The sequence below is a fragment of the Carassius gibelio genome, chromosome B5 (assembly GCF_023724105.1).
Source record: "Carassius gibelio isolate Cgi1373 ecotype wild population from Czech Republic chromosome B5, carGib1.2-hapl.c, whole genome shotgun sequence".
Lineage (NCBI taxonomy): Eukaryota > Metazoa > Chordata > Actinopteri > Cypriniformes > Cyprinidae > Carassius > Carassius gibelio.
This window is the reverse complement of record NC_068400.1, coordinates 29,264,068-29,286,060: the sequence shown is the minus strand read 5'-3', so window position 1 is coordinate 29,286,060 and position 21,993 is coordinate 29,264,068. Positions and strand designations below refer to the sequence as shown.

Genomic DNA, 21,993 nt, shown 5'->3' with positions numbered 1-21,993 from the left:
ACTCACATTTTTGAAGTCCAGTGTTCATCTGCGAGTGGGGGTGGAGCTGAAGGGAGAGATCACCTGGCCCTGGGAGACAGGCCAGCATCTCATACACACACACACACACACACACACACACTCACTCACACACACACACACACACACACACACACACACACACTCACACACACACACACACACACGCACACACACACAGTCACTCCTAGAGCAACATGGGCCACACACTCCTCACACTGTAGAGAAAAAAAAGAGAGAGAAGTTCGATATTACAGCAAATACCTCAGTGCCAAGTTCAACACTGTCCGAACCTAAAACAATATATTGTCATTAATGGTTTTTCTAACTACAGTGCTACATTGGTTAGCCCCGCCCATAGTGAACTCTCATTGGCCCAAAATCTGACTTTGCGTAACTGTTAAACATCAGATATATTCTGATTAGCTGTGACTAGGTGTGGTTTTACAGCATTCAATGTGGACTGAAAAATGACTTATTGTGTTCAATGATGTTAAGCAAAGCCATTTAAGCTGTTCTCGCTAACTGAAATGAATCTTATCGAAAATGTAATTAAAAAGAAAAGTTACATGAAGTTTTATTATTTTTATTTAAACAAACATAAATTAGAAATGTTGCCTTGCCAGATGACTGAAATAAAACAAGCTCAAGCTGAAGTACTAAAATTACTAAAATAAATAATAATAAGAATAAAACTCCAAAATGTTAATAAATACTATGACAGCATATAAATAATACTAAAACAATACTGGTCGTGTTACACCTGGCTTTTTGTATAAAAGCTTTTCGTATTTAGATGATTAAAAGCTTTCACAGTACCACAGTAAAGAACAAAGTCTAAATAGAGAAAGACAGTAATAAAACATTAACACAGTTTAATATAATGATATACACTAAACAAAGTAAAAAGGAAAGGAATAAAAGGATAAAATATCACTGAAATGCAAACTTTCTTACAGTCTTAATTATCAAAACAGTCTTCGTTATTAAAAACAATTGAAAACAAACATTTGTCAGTAATTTGATTTTCAACTAAATCATATTCAAAACAAACTAATTAGAAATGTCTCTTTTGCCCTCAGAAAGGCATGATTTAAAAGGCATGGTGTGCACTGAAAGCTTACTGTTAGAAAAGGTGCAAAGCTTAATGACTCACAATCATGTTTTGGATCATTTTCCAACATAACAGGAGCAATGAGACAATTACCATCTGTCAGTTTGACACACATTTTCACTGCATTCATTAAAACTCAGCAAGTCTTCTAATCAAGTGTGTCATGAGGAATGCATTCAAACATCAATTCAAATGTGCGATTGAGTGCAATTTCACACATATTTATGTGAAAATTAATTGCATGGCAAACAGAGTTTCTGTTGCAAATTACAAAAAGAACCAACTATGATAGCTTCAAAGCTTTGGATTCGCATAAGTTAATCAACCAACCTATCAATCCGGTGAAGCTTAGGAAATCAAAATCTCCTTCTTTAATCATCCTCTTTGTCAATTCAGAGCAGCAAAAACCCCTCGCATACCTTTCCATTCCAAACCACTCTCACTAATGGTACAGCAGCAGTTCAAAACTCTCTTCATATCAAATCTGAGGTTCAATTTAACATCAAACATACCAGCCAGAGTCCTCTCACCGTGCCTCAGGGGCTTCATCTCTCTCTCCTCACCTCCACATCTTTGGCCCATCCTCTTACATGAATGGTGTGTTCTAAGGTGACCTTTGCTAAATTCCAAAGTTTCACATTTTTACTTTTTCCTTCAGCAAGGCGAGAATCAGACCACTGAGAACATTTCTGACACCTCATCCATCAGTCATTAAACACAATGAGTTAGTGTGACTGTGTGGGCACAAATCCACATGCACAGAATGGGAGGAATTGTCCTGACCAGCTGTCACTGCGACAGGATGTTCTGTTGATTGCTTGTTTTTTTTTTTTAATGTGGTATCTACCAGATAGTGAATCTGTGAAATGTGACCAACTCAAATCATTCTCTATATAGCATTCAAAAGTGCCTGTCCACTTTTTAGGCGGCCTTGGTTTCAGAAATTTGCATTCAATATGCCTATTATGTATAAAAAACCACTACTATAAATTTGAGGTGATGGAGACACGAAAATGGGTGCACGTTGATTGTGCATATTGAAATAATATTGGTCACACTTTATTTTAAGGTCCAGTTCTCTGTATTAACAAACCATTAACTACAACTTTTGCCACAATTAACTACTAATTTGCTGCTTATAAATAGTTAGTAAGGTAGTTGTTAAGATTAAATATTGGGTAATGTAGGGATGTATAATATAGTAATGCAGAATATGTGCTTAATAAACAGCTAATATGTTAGGTATGCTAATAAGCAACTAGTTAATAATGAGAATTGGTCCCTATACTAGGTGTTGTTATCATAATATTTTTTTATTTATTGCAAAACAAGCATATCAGTATGGAGACTGCACTCTATAACAATAGACTGAACATCAAATATCTTCTGATGGGCTGTGTTCATCACATTGCAAAATATGTTGGTTTGATGTAGACACAAATTGTTGGATAGTTGTCATATCACTGCAGGTTCGGAGACATTTTCATTTTGAATGCGTGTGGCTCAGTATGTTTTACCCTCTATGAAAGAGAGGATGCAAAGATCATCAACTATGGATATTACCTGGTAATTTGTGGTGAGAAATCATGCATACAACCATATGCTACTTGCTACATCCAATAACTTGATACTAGACAAAAACAATGTATTAAAATATATATAAAGCAAACAAACAGTTCAGAAAAGAAGCAATTATGCACCAAACAGGGCAGTACAAGGAAAACCTGCCAAAGCTGGGAGAGAGAGTGAGAAATAAAGAGTTTGTATGTAGTGAAAGGTCATGAAGGCAGCTCATTAAAATCCTTCCAGTGCACTAACAACACAGCAGGGCTTGATACAAACATAATTGCTCTCTCAAATTTACCTGAGGAGGAGCTCTAATCTGAAAACTAGTGAGCTGTCTCACTGTATGCTGTCTGCAGTAGCTGCTGTCTTCTGAGTGAGCTTTGTGAGTGAATGATTAGCAACTCAACTTATGTTCCACACGTGAGACTCAACCCACAAATTGATGTCAATAATCCTCCATTAGCATAATGCTAAGCTAATGGTACAACACTCTAAAAATAAGTAGGGTAAAATTATCAACTCTAAATATACCGAGCTCTTTTTTCTAAACACGTTTTAATAGAGAATGAAACAAGTTTACTCATGATCGATATTTCCCTTGTCTCTCCTTCCTTCTTCAATTGATTTTTTGACTGATGATGGGTCATTCATCTGTTCCTCTCAGCCTGTATCTTTGATTTCTCCCCTGTCCCCACGCAGTGCTTGTATGCGTGCAGAGTCTCACAAACCAGTCCCGTCTAGACAAAAATATCTACTCAGAGATGAAAGAACTATGACCAGGAGCACAGCAATGTTTTGTTGGCCTGTATAGTATTTATAATTGTGTATCCCTTTGCCATCATATAATGCTCCATTGAAGCCCAGCTTTAAAAACACTGTTAAATATAATATTTAGCAAACCTTAAAATGAATATATCATATTCTATATGCACTAACATTAACAGCTATTTTGGTGCATCCCTGAATTCACCTACTATGCCCTTATTATAATTTTTTTCTTTCTGTTTGCAGAAGCCCCATCAGAACAACACTGAATGCTCCAAAGTCAAAATGTACACAAATTCAGAGTCACATGCACTCGAATCAGAGCTGGTGGAAAATCTGGAAAGAGAGAATGACAGGAAGAGAGAAAGTTTGTCTGGATTCTCAATGGCTGGGGATGTTTGGGTTAGAGTCTTTTCTCCACTGCTTTTTCTCTTTCTTTGTGTGCACGGGAGGACAGAGGGAGGGTGTATGTGGGAGAAGAAAGGATAGAGGGAGGAAAGTGGAGTGGAAGTGAGCGATTTAGAAAATGACTACGGTAAGCTGTAATCAGGCTCTGGTGGGCCTGAGCTCCGGAGCTCAGACAATCTGCCTACACTGGCCTTTACGCTCAGGAAAAACACAGACTAATTACACTAAAATATACACATACAATAGAGTGAGCGAGAAATCCAATGTACGCTTGCATGTATAGTTTCCCAGGAACACAAAAAGCTATTGAGTGAAATGACTTCGCAGGGGAAGAGTGGAGAGGAGAGATTGTGATTATCATTTATGAGGACTACGGAGGAGGACATCGGGTGGGCGGGGGTGAGAGCTTACATTTCGATTTTTTCAAAAGAGAAACAAGCTTTACCCTTGAATACGAGAGCAGCTCAATAGGAAGGAGAGAGAGAAAGAGATGCTGCTTGTAAATAAACGTTCACATCAGTATAGGCCCATTTTCAGTATAGGCATCAATTTATAGCAGCCTGAATAGATTGCGCGTTGAGGACGTGCAAACATGTCGCTGTCAGCATGTTACTGATGACTTAAGCACATCCCCTGAACGATACGCGCTTGCATGTTTTTTTTATTTTTTGTGAGAGTTATTCTGAGAGTTTTGTTGGTCTAGCAGCGCCAATTTTAAGCACATGAAGTGTGTGAGACATGCAGTTTCAGATATTAGCTCTAAGTCAGGGAGAATTTCGCAAATGGCTAATGCTTATAGACTGTATGTGATGGTGAAAGAAAGATAGAAAGAAAAGGAAAGAGAGAAGAGATGTGGACTTAGAAGAAAATGCAAAGCCACTGTCAAAGAAAAATAGAAGAGGTGAGCAGTATTAAAGCTTAAAACAGAGAGACAGTCTGGCTGTCTGACACTGCAGAATAGACTGGAGACTCATATAATGACATGTGTAGTGAATACTTCTATACCTTAAGCCCACGCTTGAGTTTTGGCAAGAATGCTTAAATAATGCATACAGCTGAACATTTTCAAAGTATACAGTATTTGACATCCACGATACATGCCCAACAGAAAGTTTCAACCATGCCCTGTGTTTGCACTATTTATGTCCATATAAAAAACAACAACAACAACTATTAACTCTCATAGACTCTTTAAACTAGAGTTACGGGTATCTCTTAACCCATCACACAAGCGCTTGTCTGTGTAGGAGCCTGTTGTTGTTGTTTGGGCCTCCAGGAGTTTCTAGTTGTTCCTTCTATTCCCATTTTTATGGCTGTAAAACAATGACCGGGGCCGGTGTTACCACTTTAGGCTTATTGCTTTAGGCTTCATTGTTCTAATTGTTTAGCCTTTAAGAACGCACATTAGCATCTTGAGCATGATTAAATTTACAGCTCTGCATGTATGCTGCATAAAAGTTTGGTCTGAACAAAAACGGCAAAAGTGTTGAATGAACATTCTGTGCTTGTTTACTTAAAGGGATAGTTAACCCCAAATTCCATCATCATGTACTTAACCTCTACTTGCTCCAAACCTCTATGAGGATTTTTTCTTCTGCTGGCCACAGTTGACGGTAGTCATTGACTTTCATAGTATTTTTTTCCATCCTTCTGAAGTTAATGACTACCGTCAACTGTTTGGTCATCAACATTCTTCAAAATATATTATTTTGTGTTCAACAGCTGAAAAAAAAAAATATATATATATGAATACCGCTTAAAGAAAATTATGACAATCATTATCTTTAGGGGAACCATCTTTTTTCATGGGAACTATCCCTTTAAATCTTTCCAAACAGCAATTAAGATTGGTGTATTCACCAGGTTGTGTATAAAACAACAACTGATACTTAAAGATACCATTTTTCCCCTAAAGTATTTAAAAAAAATCTGAATAGTGATTGAAAATTGTTTTCTTTATCATTCTTTATTAAGTATGTTCTTTTGCACTTTAATCATTTAAAACACGGTTTAAAAAAAATTCTGAAAATATTGTGCTATGAAATCACATGCCTATTATACAGTATACATGAAATAACTAGCAATAAATGTTATGCAAATGAGCAGTGACTACCAATGGGAGTGCAGACAGTGATCAGACTGAGTGAAGAGTAGAAACGCCTTCAAGAAACCAAACGCACATACATGGAGACCTCCAGCAAATTAATCATGGGAGTGTGAGTGACCGAGACAGCCTCTGACATTTCTACTCATGATCGCTCAGCCACTGAACATAAGGTGTGAGTACAGCAGAAAATGAGTGATCTGTGGGTGTGTGAGAGTGTGAAGAAATGTGTGGAAAGATCAGACCAGTGAATGTGAGAAAGCGCGAGAGTGTTTGCATGCATGAGAGAGAAAATGCGACGGACAGAGACAGATTTGGGGCAAGATCTGTATCGAATTCATTAATATACATTCTCATTATTACTGTAACATCTAAAAAAGGCAACCAAGAAAAGCAATAGGCAGGTCTAATTATATATAGGTGGATGTGTGTGTTGACCACTTACAGTGAGGTGATGTGTGAAAAATGAACCACAGGCCGAAAGTGAAAAGGTGAAGATCTCTCTGCGTTTTTATTTATATCTGGACCTGCCTGAGCAAGGCTGTGTGTAATGTGAAGCCCAACAGATGTGACAAAAACAAGAATAACACTGAGAAAAAGCAGCAGAGCAGAAGAGAGACAGAACTGATATACGCATAGGTTTTAAATACTCACAAACTAAAGAATCTTTAGTGTAGTGTAGAATCACAGTGTAATTCCTAAAACATCTACATTTTACAGCCACATAAGAGTCTTTTTGACTGAATCGATTAAAAGAAGAGTCCGTTTGTAATAATCCGACTATGCATACATTTTGAAACAATTTGCAATAAAGCAGCAGTTCCATCTAGAAAATGTCACTCAATTATATACTCCATCATAGATTGAACTAAATTAAAGTGAATAAACAAATTAGTACAATGTGGCCATGATTTAACTAAAGTGAGGAAATTGATTCATTAGATGTATCCACTAATTCATATGTTGTGGTAACAAACTGTTAATCTATTTTTATGCACACATTTAGGAAATTATTTTCAACTTGGTGTTTCTACCCAGCATATCTTTTATGCATTATTTAAAAATGCACATGAAAATACGCAGATGGAAACCCAGCTAGTGATTTAATGGTGCATTGTGAAGTCTCACAGCATACTGGACAGAGAAAAAAGCAGAAACAAATCAAATGAGAAATGTTTTAACAACGATCAGCTCTCCTTATGCAATTTAATACAGTTATCAAACCATCTCACATCCACCCCACCACTAACAAAAAACCTTTGCAAGACCATGTAAAGTAAAAACACAATGACATACCCACACTTAATGCAAGGCCACTAGGGAGTGAGAGAGGGTCTCCTCACACACATTCTTTACAGACCAGACATCTGTGCTGGTTCACAATAACAGAAACGAGGACAATGCTCACAAAACAAGATGAAGAAATGACAGAGTGAGACAATTTCATTTATGAAAAGATTCATCCATTTACTGCTCATCCGTTTGCCCAAGACGCCTGCAGCTCATCCGAAATTGGACACCCTGGTGATAAATTGCGGCAAAAGGAAAAAAGGAAGGAAGAAAGAGAATGATTTCTGAAAGGCCAGGGGAAAGCTGTCTATCAGCCTCTGGTGAGTGGGAGGGCCTCTCTCTCCGTGATTCAGACAGCTGCCATCTCATCCCAGAATGCAATAGATGAGCAAGCACATCCCAGCAGTCGTTCCTGTGCCCTTCAACTGTTACCAGACACCAAAGATGCAACCCAAAGTTCAACATGAAGGGGAACTGAATCAGCCTAGAGTGCAGCTTGGTCTTCATCATGATTTGTCATTGTATACGCCTCCTTACAACGATCTATGGCCAGCCTCATCCAGCCGTACCCTTCCCTCATCCATCATGATGTGGGCGGCCTGACTGCTCCAGCACCTCTAAACTGCTGCATCCCCACAAACACATTTTACAGGTACTAGTTTGCACACAAAGGTGTTTGATTCTATATAAAAAGCAGACACAAATTTTTATGTTTCTCTCCCTCTTAAACATTAAACAAGTATGATATTGCATTCATAAAACATTTGTATATAACATAAGCTATTGTCAAGTAGCTTGACAGTAGACAACAGGATGTCATGTGAGTTGTAAAATCTCAACCTTTTTTAATCGAAAATCCCCTATTGTATTATAGCAGAATAATAGTGGAGGGGTGTTACTTGCGCAAGCACCAGCAGGGGGCTCACATGTCAACATGAGTGTCAACAGAACCAGGAATTAGGCTAAAGCAGCGCCTAAATAGCATAATGTCAAAATACGCATTTACTTCATTTTAAACTACATAAATGTAATCCTGATAGTATTTTTAATCTGTTTATGTAACTTAACCGAGTTACAGTTACTAGATTTTTGTATCCTGGTTATGTAATGCCTTAAGTGTATATAATTATGTTATTAGAAAATGTCACATGATCCCTCAGAAATCATATATGCTGATTTTGAAATCAGTTAAGGTTTCTTTTTTTCTCTCATTGTCCTATAGTATTCACATGAAATATGTTAGCAATTGAAAGGAGCACAAATCTAATGTAACTATACCTTTTAATTCCTATGCTTTCTCTCCGCCAATGGAAACAGTTCTGAAAGAGCTGCAACAGCTATTTCCCATGCCTACTCAAAGCATTCTGTCATCACTCCACTCCAGTTTCGCTCCAGTTTTTACATTTACACAAGGTCAGCTCCCTATCACAAACTGACTTCAAAGCAACACATCAATACCGCATAGAGAGAACAGATAAACAAAGAGGAAAAGAAATGGCAACATTCTTATTTCTACTGTTGTTCTTTGCTGTACTGACTGACAGACACCACAGTTCACAATCCTCTACTGTTGTCCTGTGGGATGTGCTATACAGGGGAGATGGTCAAACAGACAGACCGCTCGATTTTCTGACCGCAAATATCTCACAAGGGCATGTGACCATGGGAACAGACACATCAAACACAAGCAAATCGCCACAACTGAGCTGAACTTTCCAGATTCCAGGAAACAGATAAAGCCTTGTCATGGAAGAAAACTCGCTGAGAATCTGCTTTGGCTCTAGATTATGATAAAACTGTCAGATGTTGTCTTACAACCTACTTATGTACACAAACGCCTGCTGTCAGGGAATGGTGACATTTTTGATGCATTCAGTTCACGGTTCCCTCATTCCTTGAATAATATATTTCCATGATTTTCCATTTTTGCAGTCCAGAAGGATTTTAGAAATCAAAACCCAGAAAGAAAAATGTAAAGTTGATTAATATACAAAAAAATCTTATTAAAAGTACAATTATATTCACTAAAACAATTCCAATGTCTAAAAATAACTTTAACTGTGAATAAAATAGTTGACTTGCTGGTTTAATGCTATAATACTCTTTAGCATTTAGTCCTTGCGCCTGACATTTATCTGAGACACGTTCAGATACGCCCTTCATCAGTACATCACTTCCTCATCTCAAACACTCATTTTGTTCCCGTCTCAGCGTCCTACAATTGTGTGTTCAGAAGATTGTGTGTGAGCAGAAAGCTGATCAGCCCACATCAAGACTTTCAAGTTCGGCCTAACCCTTTTCTCTCTCCCCCTGTCTCAATAAGCCCTCAAACATCAATCAACGCAGATACGGTGCTGTTGACACAAAGAAAGAGGGCACTGCAGATTCCTGAAGTAACAAAGCTTATGAAGCACATCTGATGGGGTCGATAAGCTTTTTACAGGCCGGTAAGTTGCTGTGAAACTGCAGGAGTGACCCAGGCATTTGAGAGGTGTCAGGGAGGTGAGCGTTTTCTAATCTTTATGAGAGAACAGCTTGTGCGAGCTTTAACACTGACTCACAGGAAACTGGGCACTGATGCATAAGCAGTAATGTCGCTAACAATGTGTGAGCGCGAGTGAACGAAGCCTTTTGGCCGTTGCTAATCAACTTCATCAGCACTATGGCACTCTGCAGCGGCTCCCCACAAAGCTCAAAATCTGCCCCGTATACCTCTTTAGGGGACAGTACAGCTACTTCAGCATCAAGTCTAAATACAGATTAAGAAATAAATGATACAAGTCTTTCCACAGCGTGAGAAGAGCAGTTTATCAAATGCTGTCTGCCTATAAGAGCATTGTGTGAACTATGTGTGAATGGTCAAATTCGGAAAAAAATTTCAGTGATGATGAATTCCTTTGAGTTTTCTATGACCTTTCCAGTCATTTGTGATCGATTACTGGATAAGGATTTACAAAATTAATTCAAACTCAGACTGAATTGCTAATGAATGATTTCCATAAGAACCATAACAAATCAATCAATCATTTGTGAACAGCATATGGGGTGGGATGATTGTTATTTCTCACAAAGAATGCATTTGTAAAAAAAAAAAAAAAATACAGTAATAGTAATATTGTGTAACATTCACATTTAAATGAATGTTTTATATTTTAATATCATTTAAAAAGTGTAATTTTTTCTTGTGATGGTAAAGCTGAATTTGTCATCAGGCATTACTCCAGTCTTCAGTGTCACATGATGCTTCAGAAATCATCCTAACATGCTGATTTGATGCTTCTTATCAATATTAAATATTTCTGTGCTGCTATTTTTTTATTTTTTTTCTGTGGAAACCATGATACTTTTTCCAGTACTCTGTGATGGTTCAAAATATTATAATTTATTTAAAATAGAAATAGATTGTATCATTAAAAATTTCTTACTGGGACTTTATATTACATTATATTTAAATCAATACTGAACTAATAGGTATGTTAATATTCACAATAAAAATGTATATTCATATTTACAGTTCGATTCATTTGATTTCGGTACCATGACCTTGGTTCACTTTATGGGCTTAATTTAATATAGCTGAGATATCTGACTTTATGAAGTAAGTAATCTTAGCACAGCTATTTAAAGTCAGATTTTTTTTTACAGATTCAATGTAATTATCCAGAGATAATTGTGCACTCAGGGCTCATGAATCATGTGAGCGGTGAATCTTGCGCCTCATAAAGAGACGTCTTTGATAAATACGGCCTCAGTGATTGTGAAGTGCTCTGTAGTGGTTCACAATAATCAGACAGAGCTGGTGATTCATCCTCCTCTCCCCTTCTCTCTACGACTGCTTTCGCCCCTCAAATACACTGATCCAACTTTCATTATGAATCTGTGTGTTTGTTCCACTTCTTAAATACTACACGGTGTTGTACATCCTTGTGTGTCATATAAAATACTGAGTGATGCTACAATATGATTAGTGCAATGCCCTTTAATAAGAAGCCATAGTACAATGTGAAGTGCACAGAAACTCATTTGCTCTGCTACGCGCACAAACACAGATCTCTGCGCATACCCTGAGATCCATTAGCCATAAACACACTTTACCAAGAGGACAAAGTGTGGCTGATTAGCATGGCAGTTAGATACACTATCTGACTACATCTCCACTACATTTCGACTAAAACATCTCCACTGACTGTCATTCTAAAGTAACACACACACACACACACACATACATATATAATTTAGCGTGATTAATTATATCCAAAATAAGTTTTTGTTTACATAATAAGTGTGTACGGTGTATAATATGTATATACATAATAAATATACACAGTACACACATATATATTCCGTAAACAAAAACATTTATTCTGAATATGATTAATAACGATTAATCATTTGATAGCACTAATATTATATATATTTATACTGTGGTAAAATTTTTACCAGTGATAAGATTATTTTTGGAGGACTCTTGAAAACATAAAGACTTTTCACTTTCTGCTGTCTTTTAAAGTCACATTTATAGAGAAGTCTCTTGTTCACCAAAAATTCTGTAAAAACAATAATATTGTGAAAATAACCGTTTTCTATTTTGTCATTGTAAAATGTCACTTGATCCCTCAGAAATCATTCTAATATGCTGATCTGGTGCTCAAGGAACAATTCATATTATTATCCTTTTTATTATTTTTTTTAATTTTTTTATGTATTACTGTTTCAGAATTCCTTGAGAAATACAAAGTTTAAAGGAATAGCATTTTATTCAAAATAGAAATCTCTTGTAACATTATAAATGTCTTTACTCACACTTTTAATCGACTTTTAAAGTTTAATAAAAATAAAAAATTTAAAAAGGTGACAGACTCAAAAAACAGGATCCATAACCAAGCTCCTATGAGCAAAGATGGCAAACTATAATTGCATAATTCGCAACTGCCACTGAGATAAACAAGTAGCTTTTTCAAGGTATTACAAACCTCCTTCACCTTAACTCACAAGCCACCAAATGTCTCTGGGGGTATTGACCCATGTAAAGGCAATACTCCGAAGGCTGGAAGTGCAACATTCCTGGTGCTCCTACACCATAAGCCCACCCAGCGTCTAACGTGGCTGCTTCCAGACACCATAACTCTCGGTATGTGATGGGAGTGATATAGTGGTAAGCCAGGCATGCAGAAAACAGCAGCGTATCTGATAGACACACCACCAGCGGTGGGCAAAGTTCCTCCCCCAGTCAGATTGCATTTCATAAGACGGGTCACTTTAGCTCTGATCAAACAGTAACAGGGTTGGACGTGCTCAGCAGGAGTGCTGATCCTACATGACTATGATTCTCAGAAGAACAGGCTACAGGTCCAAAATCAGATCAAGAGGGGTTTCATGCGGAGGCAGAGGCCACTGGCTTGTGTGGGTCTGTTATTGTGAACAATGGTGGTAACAAAGGCATGTGGGTTGGTGAATCATCCAACAAAAGCAGTGATTTTCAGATGCTCATGCATCTGTGTGCACACTTGTTCCGAGAAATTTTCTATGAAGGCCAGGTAAAATCAAATAGTAATCTTCTAAAATCCAAACTGCTGTTTGTCTATGAAACAGCGCGAAAAAACAAAGACCAGGGCGGGAAGCGAACACAAATGGTGCTTTCATGATGAAGCAGATTTAAATGTCTCTCAATGGAACGAGCTGTGTGAAGCGTCACACTGGAGGAGCAGATCCAGCGACGCGGGTTTTAGCGTGGATTAGACTCTGGGTGGTGATGGCATTGGGTTCGCCGAGTTCAAGCCTGGAGTTCTCACAGCCTAGCATAATCTCTGCATATCCACCATGTTTTAAGTGCCAGTTCTTGCCTGATTAATAAAAACCTTCAAAAAACAATTCATTCTCAAAAATCTGTAATTTACAAACATCAACCTTGATGGTGTAATGGTGGGTTATAAGAAAAAAATTATTTTACACAATTGTTGTTTTGACTGCAAAGTGAAAAAAATACAGGATTGCAGAACTACTTGTCCTGATGTTCTTGTTCAGGTTAGCTGTACTATTGTACACTATTTTCAGACAGAATTCTCAACTGGGCTGAGCTCAGCACTTGGATTGAGCCATTACACAACATTAATCTTGTTTTTCTTGAACCACTAAATTGTTCATTTGGGCCTTGTGTTCGGGATCATTGTCCTGCTGAAAGAAGAAGTTTTAGGTTTTAGGTTTGGGGATTGTACAATTAACACCAGACAAATTGCTTTGACAAAAGACTCTTTTTTGGTTTCATCTAGCCAAAAAATATTGTTTAAAAGATTTACAATAAGGTTCCATCTGTTAATATGAGTTAACATAAACTAACAATGATAAATACTTCAAAAGCAATTATTAATCTTAGTGAAGACTAATTTCAACATTCACTATAAAGCGTTAGCAAAATATTTTGTTTGTCAGCAAACGAGAATACCAAAATGATTCATTAACAGTAGTTATTGAATTAGGTATCATGAACTGAGAACAAACAATAATTCTACAGCACTGTTTCATCTGATGCTAATTTCTACATACAATAGTTTAATTTTAACAAGTTAATTAACAATTTTACAATGAACAATGATATATTTATAAATGAACACCTGTCCTGATCATTTTGATAGACACTGTTTTTTTTTTTTTTTTTTTACAAATCTTTTTGTAAAGTGTTACAGCCACAGGTTTTTTTGCCACCCTCCAATAGAGAACTTCTTCTAGGCACCTGGGTGGTTTTACGCATCTTCTGCTTCCACTCTGAAACAACAGCACCCAGTGAAACATCCTAAAACTTGATATTTTGCTTCATTTATACATGTTTATTTTTTCCTCTAACTTCTCTGTAAGGCTCTTTAGTATTTATTCTCACAGCTGTCCTTCTGATTCAAAGACCGGATACATTTTTAATGGTGTTTACTATACAAAGAATGCTTTTAATTTATGAATTCACAAGTAGAAGCCAATTAAGACAAATTTAGACAAATGTGTCCTTGATAGAGTGATTTTTTTTTTCATATTGGTGAAGTCATATCTTCTGGGAAGCTGTTTACACGAGAATATTTCCTAACAAAAAACATTGTTACATTACCTTTGAGTGTCAGTGCTGCTCAGAACTGAAAATATGTAAGAAACTAAACTTTAATGTCAGATGAGAGAACTGCTTCAATTTTGTGAGTATCTGACTGTATCTGACAGATTGGCAGCTGCTGTCACCAGTAAACAAAGGTCACTTCATTTTTATTTCTCCAGAGAAAAGCAATAGATGTTGAGTGTCAGCAACACCTCGAGTGTGAATTGCATGCATATGTGTGTGTCTGTGTAATATGCTGTATCTCTCTCTTCCTTCACATCCTCCAGGGCACAGGGAGGGAAATTGAGGCGCGCTCCCAAGGGTGGAGAGACGGTTGCCAGAAAGATTAACCCGCCTTCCTTTTATAGCCCCTGACAAGAGGTTAAATCACACGTTACAGTTCCGCACACTAACCTCTCCCTGAATAATTAGATCATGAATATTACAGTGGCTGACTCTGGCAGGCCACGGCTGATCAGCCCTGGCTGGAGAGGCTGAGGGCAGCAGTAGGATTTAAAAGCTGCTTTCATCACATCAGCCTCATAGAAGGAAACATTTCAGTGCAACCAATGAAGGCTGAAGTGAAACAAACAGATAAAGACCTCTGGACCAACATACTCCAATGAACAAAACAATGCCAAATGTAGGGCATTATGCCATCAATCCAATTCCATTTTTCTTGATTTCACTTTTTCCCCATTTTTTTTTTCTCGAGACTCTGTTTTGATATTTAAATTAAATTGTAGTAAGCAAAAAGCATGTCTAAGTAATTGACATCATGAAACTTACACCATTTAACAGTAATTTATTAAAAGTTTAACAAAGAATACATTTTTAAAGCCTTTTTTTTTTCTCAAATTCAGTTTTATTTTTTTACCAAATTCTGTGTTGTCCATCCATTCTCAGGACTCCATTTTAATGGTTTCATTAAACGTTAACAATCAAAAGCATCTCTAATTAATTTAGAAAAAAATATATATTCTGGTAAATGTTTCTTAAAAAAATAATGTTTTGATAATCATTTTATTATTTATCAAAATTATCATTATACCAAGTAATTTATTTCTGTCACAGTTTGTTCAAGTTAAAGCAAACTTTTTTTTGACAGGTTGCTGTGAAGAACTTTAGGTTTCTGTTTGTATATATGATGACAGTTTTACCCAAAATAAACTGTAAACATTTAATGAAGTGAAGATGAATCAATTCCAGAGATTATATTCATGTGTTTATGTACTCTTATATTCTGGCGGCAGTGGCTGAAAACACCAAAACCAGCACCTGCACCATTCCTTCACACAGTCAGAGACACACAGACACTATTCCATATTGTGTTTTGATTTAAGTGTACTGACCTACTTTTGATTTATCCAACCAAAATACAGTAAATGCCGTTTTATGACTTGATTCCGCAATTCCATCATCATTTTTTCAGCATCACGGAAATCACAGGGAAGTGCAAATGTTGGGCAAAAGGAGAAGGGGAAATCAAGCCTACAGATTTCATGGCTAACAACTGAAAGACTAAATCCACAGGACAAGAATGACATATGGAAATATGTTAAAAATGAGTCTATCCCTACATCCAAATATGCATTCTCCAAAGAAAATAATTTTCAAGTAAATAAAACAAAGATTAGTAATTGAGTACATTTTACAGGAAATGTTTTTTTCTACTTTTCAGACATTTTCTTTTTAATCCAATGTTACTTGCTTTTTAATCCAATGTTACACTTGATGACTTTGGGCAGGAGCCCCTATTAATTACAGGAAACCACCACAGAGGGACAGTCAGCATGCAATGAGACCCTGGGACATCAGCTACAGGAAGACAAATGGCCAAACCATGATTGAATGCAGACACACACATTCTCTAGTGCACACACACACACACACACACACACACACACACACACACACACACTCAGCTCCCTCTCATCCTCTTCAATCAAGCTCTGTAATGCTGCCCGTGTAGGTCTTACTCACTGCCAGCCAGGCTATGCCGCATTTCAGAAACTAGGTCACACGGATGGCTTTTCATCACACAACTCCACATTATATGCACCAAGCCGACTCGAAAACACTATAGGCTACTTCAAATATGCATTCGTATGCATGCGAGCACAAAACAAACAGAGCCAGCATCAACAAGCACACACAAAAGAGCTTCTGCTAATGGATGGTTTCTTCAAGTAACCCCACGTTCCGGACTCTGGCACAAAAGAGGGAAATGGCTGAAGGTGTACTCTTCATTGATCGCTGAGAGACGCCTGACAAAAGGTCTCCGCTTGCCCCTGTAGCTACTCATACACTCATTGACCCAAGCACTACACTTTGCTTTGTGCCGGTGCATGTGTAGCCTTTGTATCTCTTGTACATGCATTAGTGGCACACATGAGTTTTATAAAGCTCACCGGATCAACTTGTTTTTGCAAGATTTCAAGGAGGACAGCAGAAGCCTAGAAGGCACCTTTGTCTTTTGACAGGATATTAAGCCTCCCCTGTGTCTGTCAGCGCACCTCTCTGCACCTGCTTCTGCGAACAACTCTCTCTTTCTCTTCCCCGCACACAGGAGCGAACCATCCTCAGAGCCAGGACCGTGTCTGATCCTGTGCTAGATTGATAACCATTTGAACTGCCTTTATAAATCAGCGGGAGGCACAAAAGGCTACATAAGGTCGCACATCACGCCACCTTCAGAAAACACACCTGATTTATTGGCTTGGTGTGTTGACATCTACAAGTGAATATTTCTGGAAACCTGCTCATAAAGTATGTGGCCCCAGAATCTTTTTTTGACTTGCTATGAGAACCTCAGGCACTGATGATACTCAAGATCTTTCTGAATCTCCAAAAGTACAGGTCCTGCAATAGACATTCAATTAATAGTAATTTAACGCTAATAATTACTAGTTAAATTAATCTTTAGCAAATATCAAAATAGCTATCCATGCTTTTACTGTACATTGTTATGTCTAAATTTATTAGAATTGCAAATGTTTTATTTTCAATTGGATAATTAGTTAAGAAAAAAATATATACAACTCTAATACCACTCATCTAATGATTAACAGCCATAACACAAAACCCAATAATTATCAGCTCATCTGTACATAATTTTAATACCTGCTTCCTTTGTTAAAACATGTAATTTTAACCATACTTTATTACGTTTCTGAAAGTGCTGATTTGGTTTTTCTGTGCTAAAGGCAACTCATATTATGTAAATAGTTCCTCTGACAATTGTTCCCACCAAAAAAATGTTTTCAAAAATGCTAAAAATAAGAAAGGATTCTTGGGCAGAAAATTTGCATAATAGAATTAGAAATAGATTTCTGAAGGATCATGTTACTTGGTCTGAAATTTCTGCTTAACTATCACAGGAATAAAATACATTTAAATGTATTACAATATAAAACAATTATTTTAAATAGTAATATTATAATATAATTACAATAGTAATATTATTTTACAATATTACGTTTCTTACTGTATTTTTACTCAAATACATTTAGTATTCATGAGCATAGGAGATTACTTAGATAATATTACCAGCTCTTTTGTAATCTATACATTACAAAATGCAACTGAGGAGAAAAATCTATGCGTTTATACTAGAAGTAAATTGAGGGTAATCTTCCATTAAGTCGCATGAAGTTTTAACCACACAACAACTGTCCACTAACACAAATCTGTGGTTTACTTCCACAAATTTCCATTTTTGTAATCCATTAAGGTGCAGGGAGACTCAACTGTATCACTAACATTATTTGTGGAGCATATCATTTTAAAACCGTTCTGTTTACACTTGAAACAACATTAAGAGGAGCAGTTAGCCCTACACATATTGCCCTTCCCTTGGGCTCCATGTCCTGTTTGAGAGAACATCCCTGATAAACTCAGCAAAACATCGCCACTGATCCCGAACAAACTGTCACCAGCATTTGACTCTGCCAAAGGCATCAATCCCAGCGTTACAGCAGCACCCTTGATTCTTCACTCGGCTGTCCACTCGTCAACTCTGACCTGTCATTACAGAGCAACGTGATCTCTTCAGTTGAGTTCATCCAGCATAAAGACACATTCCTGGATTAGGTAGCTGAGAAAGTGAGCCCATGTGCTGCGGACAGGCTGGTAAACAGAGACGTTAGTTAGCCTGCAGCTCGTATTTAATAAACCCCCATTCAAGATAACAGATCTAGATGTGGCCTGACAGTTGTCACAACGGTTGATCTTTTTAAAGAAAGTTTATGAGGGTCTGAGGGCCAAGAAAGGTGCGTGTAGGATGAATATCTTGTTAAAGAAATGCAGGCGAACTGAAGTCAAGCCGAAGAGACAGGATGGAATGGGTCAGGTTGGTAAAATAATTGGGTAAGCGAAATTTCCAACTTTTGTTTTGGCTTTAAAAGACTAAGATCAGAAAATCCTCCAACTAGTCAATTCTGAAAATCAAACGTTTCATTAATTAAAAGTGCACTCAGCTGTTTTGTTTATGGGTCAATATATAATTCAGCAATAATGTTGTTTTTTTGCATTAAACATACAAATATTATTCATTCATTCAATCATTCATTCATTCACACACTACAACAAATATACTGTAAAAACTTTAATATTGTGAAATATTGTAATATATTTATTGTAATATTTTGTAAAAATGTCATGTGTTCCTGTGATGCAAATCATTACTGCAGTCTTAATGATTGCATGAAGTCAGATGATCCTTCAGAAATCATGAGCTGATTTGATGCTCAAAAACATTTCTTATAGGGCTTGGGCGCCAAGTTGCATTCTGGGACGTGGCGGCCATGTTGCCAGCTTCGTGAATGTAAACATACAGCCAGTTGAACAAAAAAGAGCAGAGCTGGGAGAAAGAAAAAAAGATGTCAAAATCGTGAGATGTCAAAATTTGTGGGATTTATAGGGATACGCTAAATAGGGATGCCAGAGGCCGGTATGTGGACAAAATCGGCACTATTAACGGTTTGGATCCATATGAAATTCCCAACAAATAGTGGAGTACCGACGGAGACTTGTTGCCGCAGGTTTGCATTACAGATATCTTCGGCTACCTTGTTTGTTTTGTGAGCGCCTACACTTCAGAAAAGTTCCGAAGCTACAAGTCAAGTCTCATGTACAGTTCACAAATGGATGGGTTCAGGAGCTGCAAATCATAGAAATGGAACAGCGGCAAAACAGTATACAGTAATCCGGTAAGCTGTGCTCTACCTAGCTGCTAGTTTAGTAACCGTTAGTGCTAACAACCATTCACACATGGACTTTTTACAATGGTTTTTAAAAGTGTAGTTAGTAGTTGTCCACCCTCCCGTTTTTTCGGGGTTCTCACGTATTTGAGCTGTTTTCCCACTGTCTTCCCGTTTTAGTATTTTCCTGTAAAATATCCCGTTAGCCCCTCCATCAGACCTGTCAAGTCTCTGCGTTGTTGTCCTGTTGCTACTCCTTGTCCTTCCAGCGAAATAAATGTTTTCAAAGCATCGTTTTGCTTACTTGAAAGCAACCTTAGTGTGATGTTGGGCTTTTTAAGATAGCGTGGTTGTTGTGAGAGCACGATTTCACGCCAATCTGTAACTAAAGTCACGTTAGACCTAGCTTCACAAATCGCTTAACGTTAGTTAATGCAGCAGTTTTATAGTACAAATTTTTGCTGTCAGCAGAGGGATAGCAACAAAAAGATGAATGTTGAAATTTCCCGTATTTTGGATGAGTAACTCGAGAAATTTCCCTTATTTTCAATGTTGACTTAAGCTATATAAATTAATATTCAGATGTTATCGTCTCCGTAGTCGCGCCTCCAAGCAGGAAAGCGGTGTAAAGTTAATCCATTCTCATTTTATTTTCCCCATAGCGATTATGTGTTGCGCTATTACACCCCACAATACAGCAACGGTTGAAAATGGTTAAAATAGATTTTTTAATTAATCAAATTAAGACACATGGATGAGAGGGAGTATGTCTAAACACTGCGCAGTAGTCCGAATGGCAGTAAAGGAGGCAGTAAAGGAGGCATTCAACGTGGCGGCCACGCCAAGTAATGACGTCACGACGCCCAAGCCCTATTATAATCAATGTTGAAATAAGTTCGAAAACTGTAACTAATATTTTCCTGGAAACCATGATATATATATTTTTCCACATTCATTGATTAATAAAAAGTTTAAAAGAACAGCATTCATTTGAAACAGAAATCTTCTGTGAAATTACGAATGTCTTTGATGTCACTGAACAAAAGTATTCATTTCTTTAAAATAAAAAAAATCTCACTGACATAAAAAAACATTTTCAGTGAGGTAGTAATTACTGTGTGCATGTGTATGAGGCTAATAAGATCACTGTAATGCTTGCTTCAGGAACTGCATCAGAGATTACCAGATCAATAAAGCCAGCCTGTGGTCAAAGTAATAACTCTCAATTGTAAGTTAGACTGCGACACACAAACTATCAGGCTTGGTCACACTAAATAACATCCTGCCCAAAACTGCTCATACCAAATACAGCAAGAAACACAAGTAATATTTCAGGCTGAACCACCACCTCTCTCACACTGAATCCAATCTCACAAACACGTAAAAGAGAGATGGACCAGTCTCAAATGTCCAGAGGGGCTAAGGTTAATCTAGCACGTCAGAAGTCACTTTCAGAATGAACACGAAGCACACGCTGCTTCAGCTCTGAACACAAACATCCATTCAGGATGACTTCTTTCACTCAGTCCCAGGGAAGGTCAACGTTTACCCTTCACCTCCTCTCTCCCCATTACATACAAGCCTTGTTATTCATTCCTGCCCTCTCTCCTACTTTACCTAAATAAAAAAATAAACATTGTGGTTAAAGCAATTCCTTCTGCTTCACTCTTTTTAATAATGTAATCTATTATTACTCTGTCTATTTCGGCCAGTGCAGAGATAGCATTCAACATTCAGTATTCAGCCTTCTCAACAATGGGTCTTAACAGGAGCACTGATTCACGGGCCACATAAAGGGCTCCTATTCTCTGCTCTGGATCCCTCGTGCTGAAATAACACACACGCTCTGAAATTTGCACACACATACATGCTAAACAAACACTTACACACATACACACTCACATAATGATGGGACTGGCAACATGGACACTATTTTCTCTAATACATTAGAAGCTGTTGCCCCCATCAAATTGAAAAAGGTTAAAGAAAAATGTACTGTGGTATGGTATGGTATGGTATGGTATGGTATGGTATGGTATGGTATAACAGTATTACCCACTCTCTCATGTAAGAAACTCATAGTCTTGAGCGCAAATGGAGAAAAACTAACTTGGACGTTTTTAGAATTGCATGGAAAAACAGCATGTCCAGCTTCTAAAAACTACCAGGGCTGAGCATATCCACAAACTCATTGAAAATAACCAAAACAATCCAAGGTTTTTATTTAGCACAGTGGCTAGATTAACAAATAACCAGACGCCACCCAATTTAAATATTCCATCAACATTTAATAGTGATGACTTTATGAATGTCTTCACTGAATTCATATAGAAACATCAGAACATCAGAAAAACAATAACAAATGTAGATTCTACAGTGTCTAATACTTCAGTTTCATCCATTGCACCCAAAGATAAACTGCAGTGCTTTACAACTATAGGACAGTAAGAGC

The 21,993-nt window shown here is 37.3% G+C and overlaps 1 protein-coding gene across 4 annotated transcripts in view; it reads right to left on the bottom strand.

Moving 5' to 3' along the window:
- LOC127957710 (protein FAM222B) overlaps positions 1-21,993 on the bottom strand; it is a 50,798-nt gene that overhangs the window by 11,124 nt on the left and 17,681 nt on the right. For all 4 annotated transcript variants that reach the window (XM_052556349.1, XM_052556350.1, XM_052556348.1 and 1 more), the window contains exon 2: positions 7-236. In XM_052556349.1, the coding sequence (XP_052412309.1) occupies positions 7-88 (82 nt within the window). In that variant the 5' untranslated portion in view covers positions 89-236. The remainder of the gene's footprint in view (positions 1-6; positions 237-21,993) is intronic.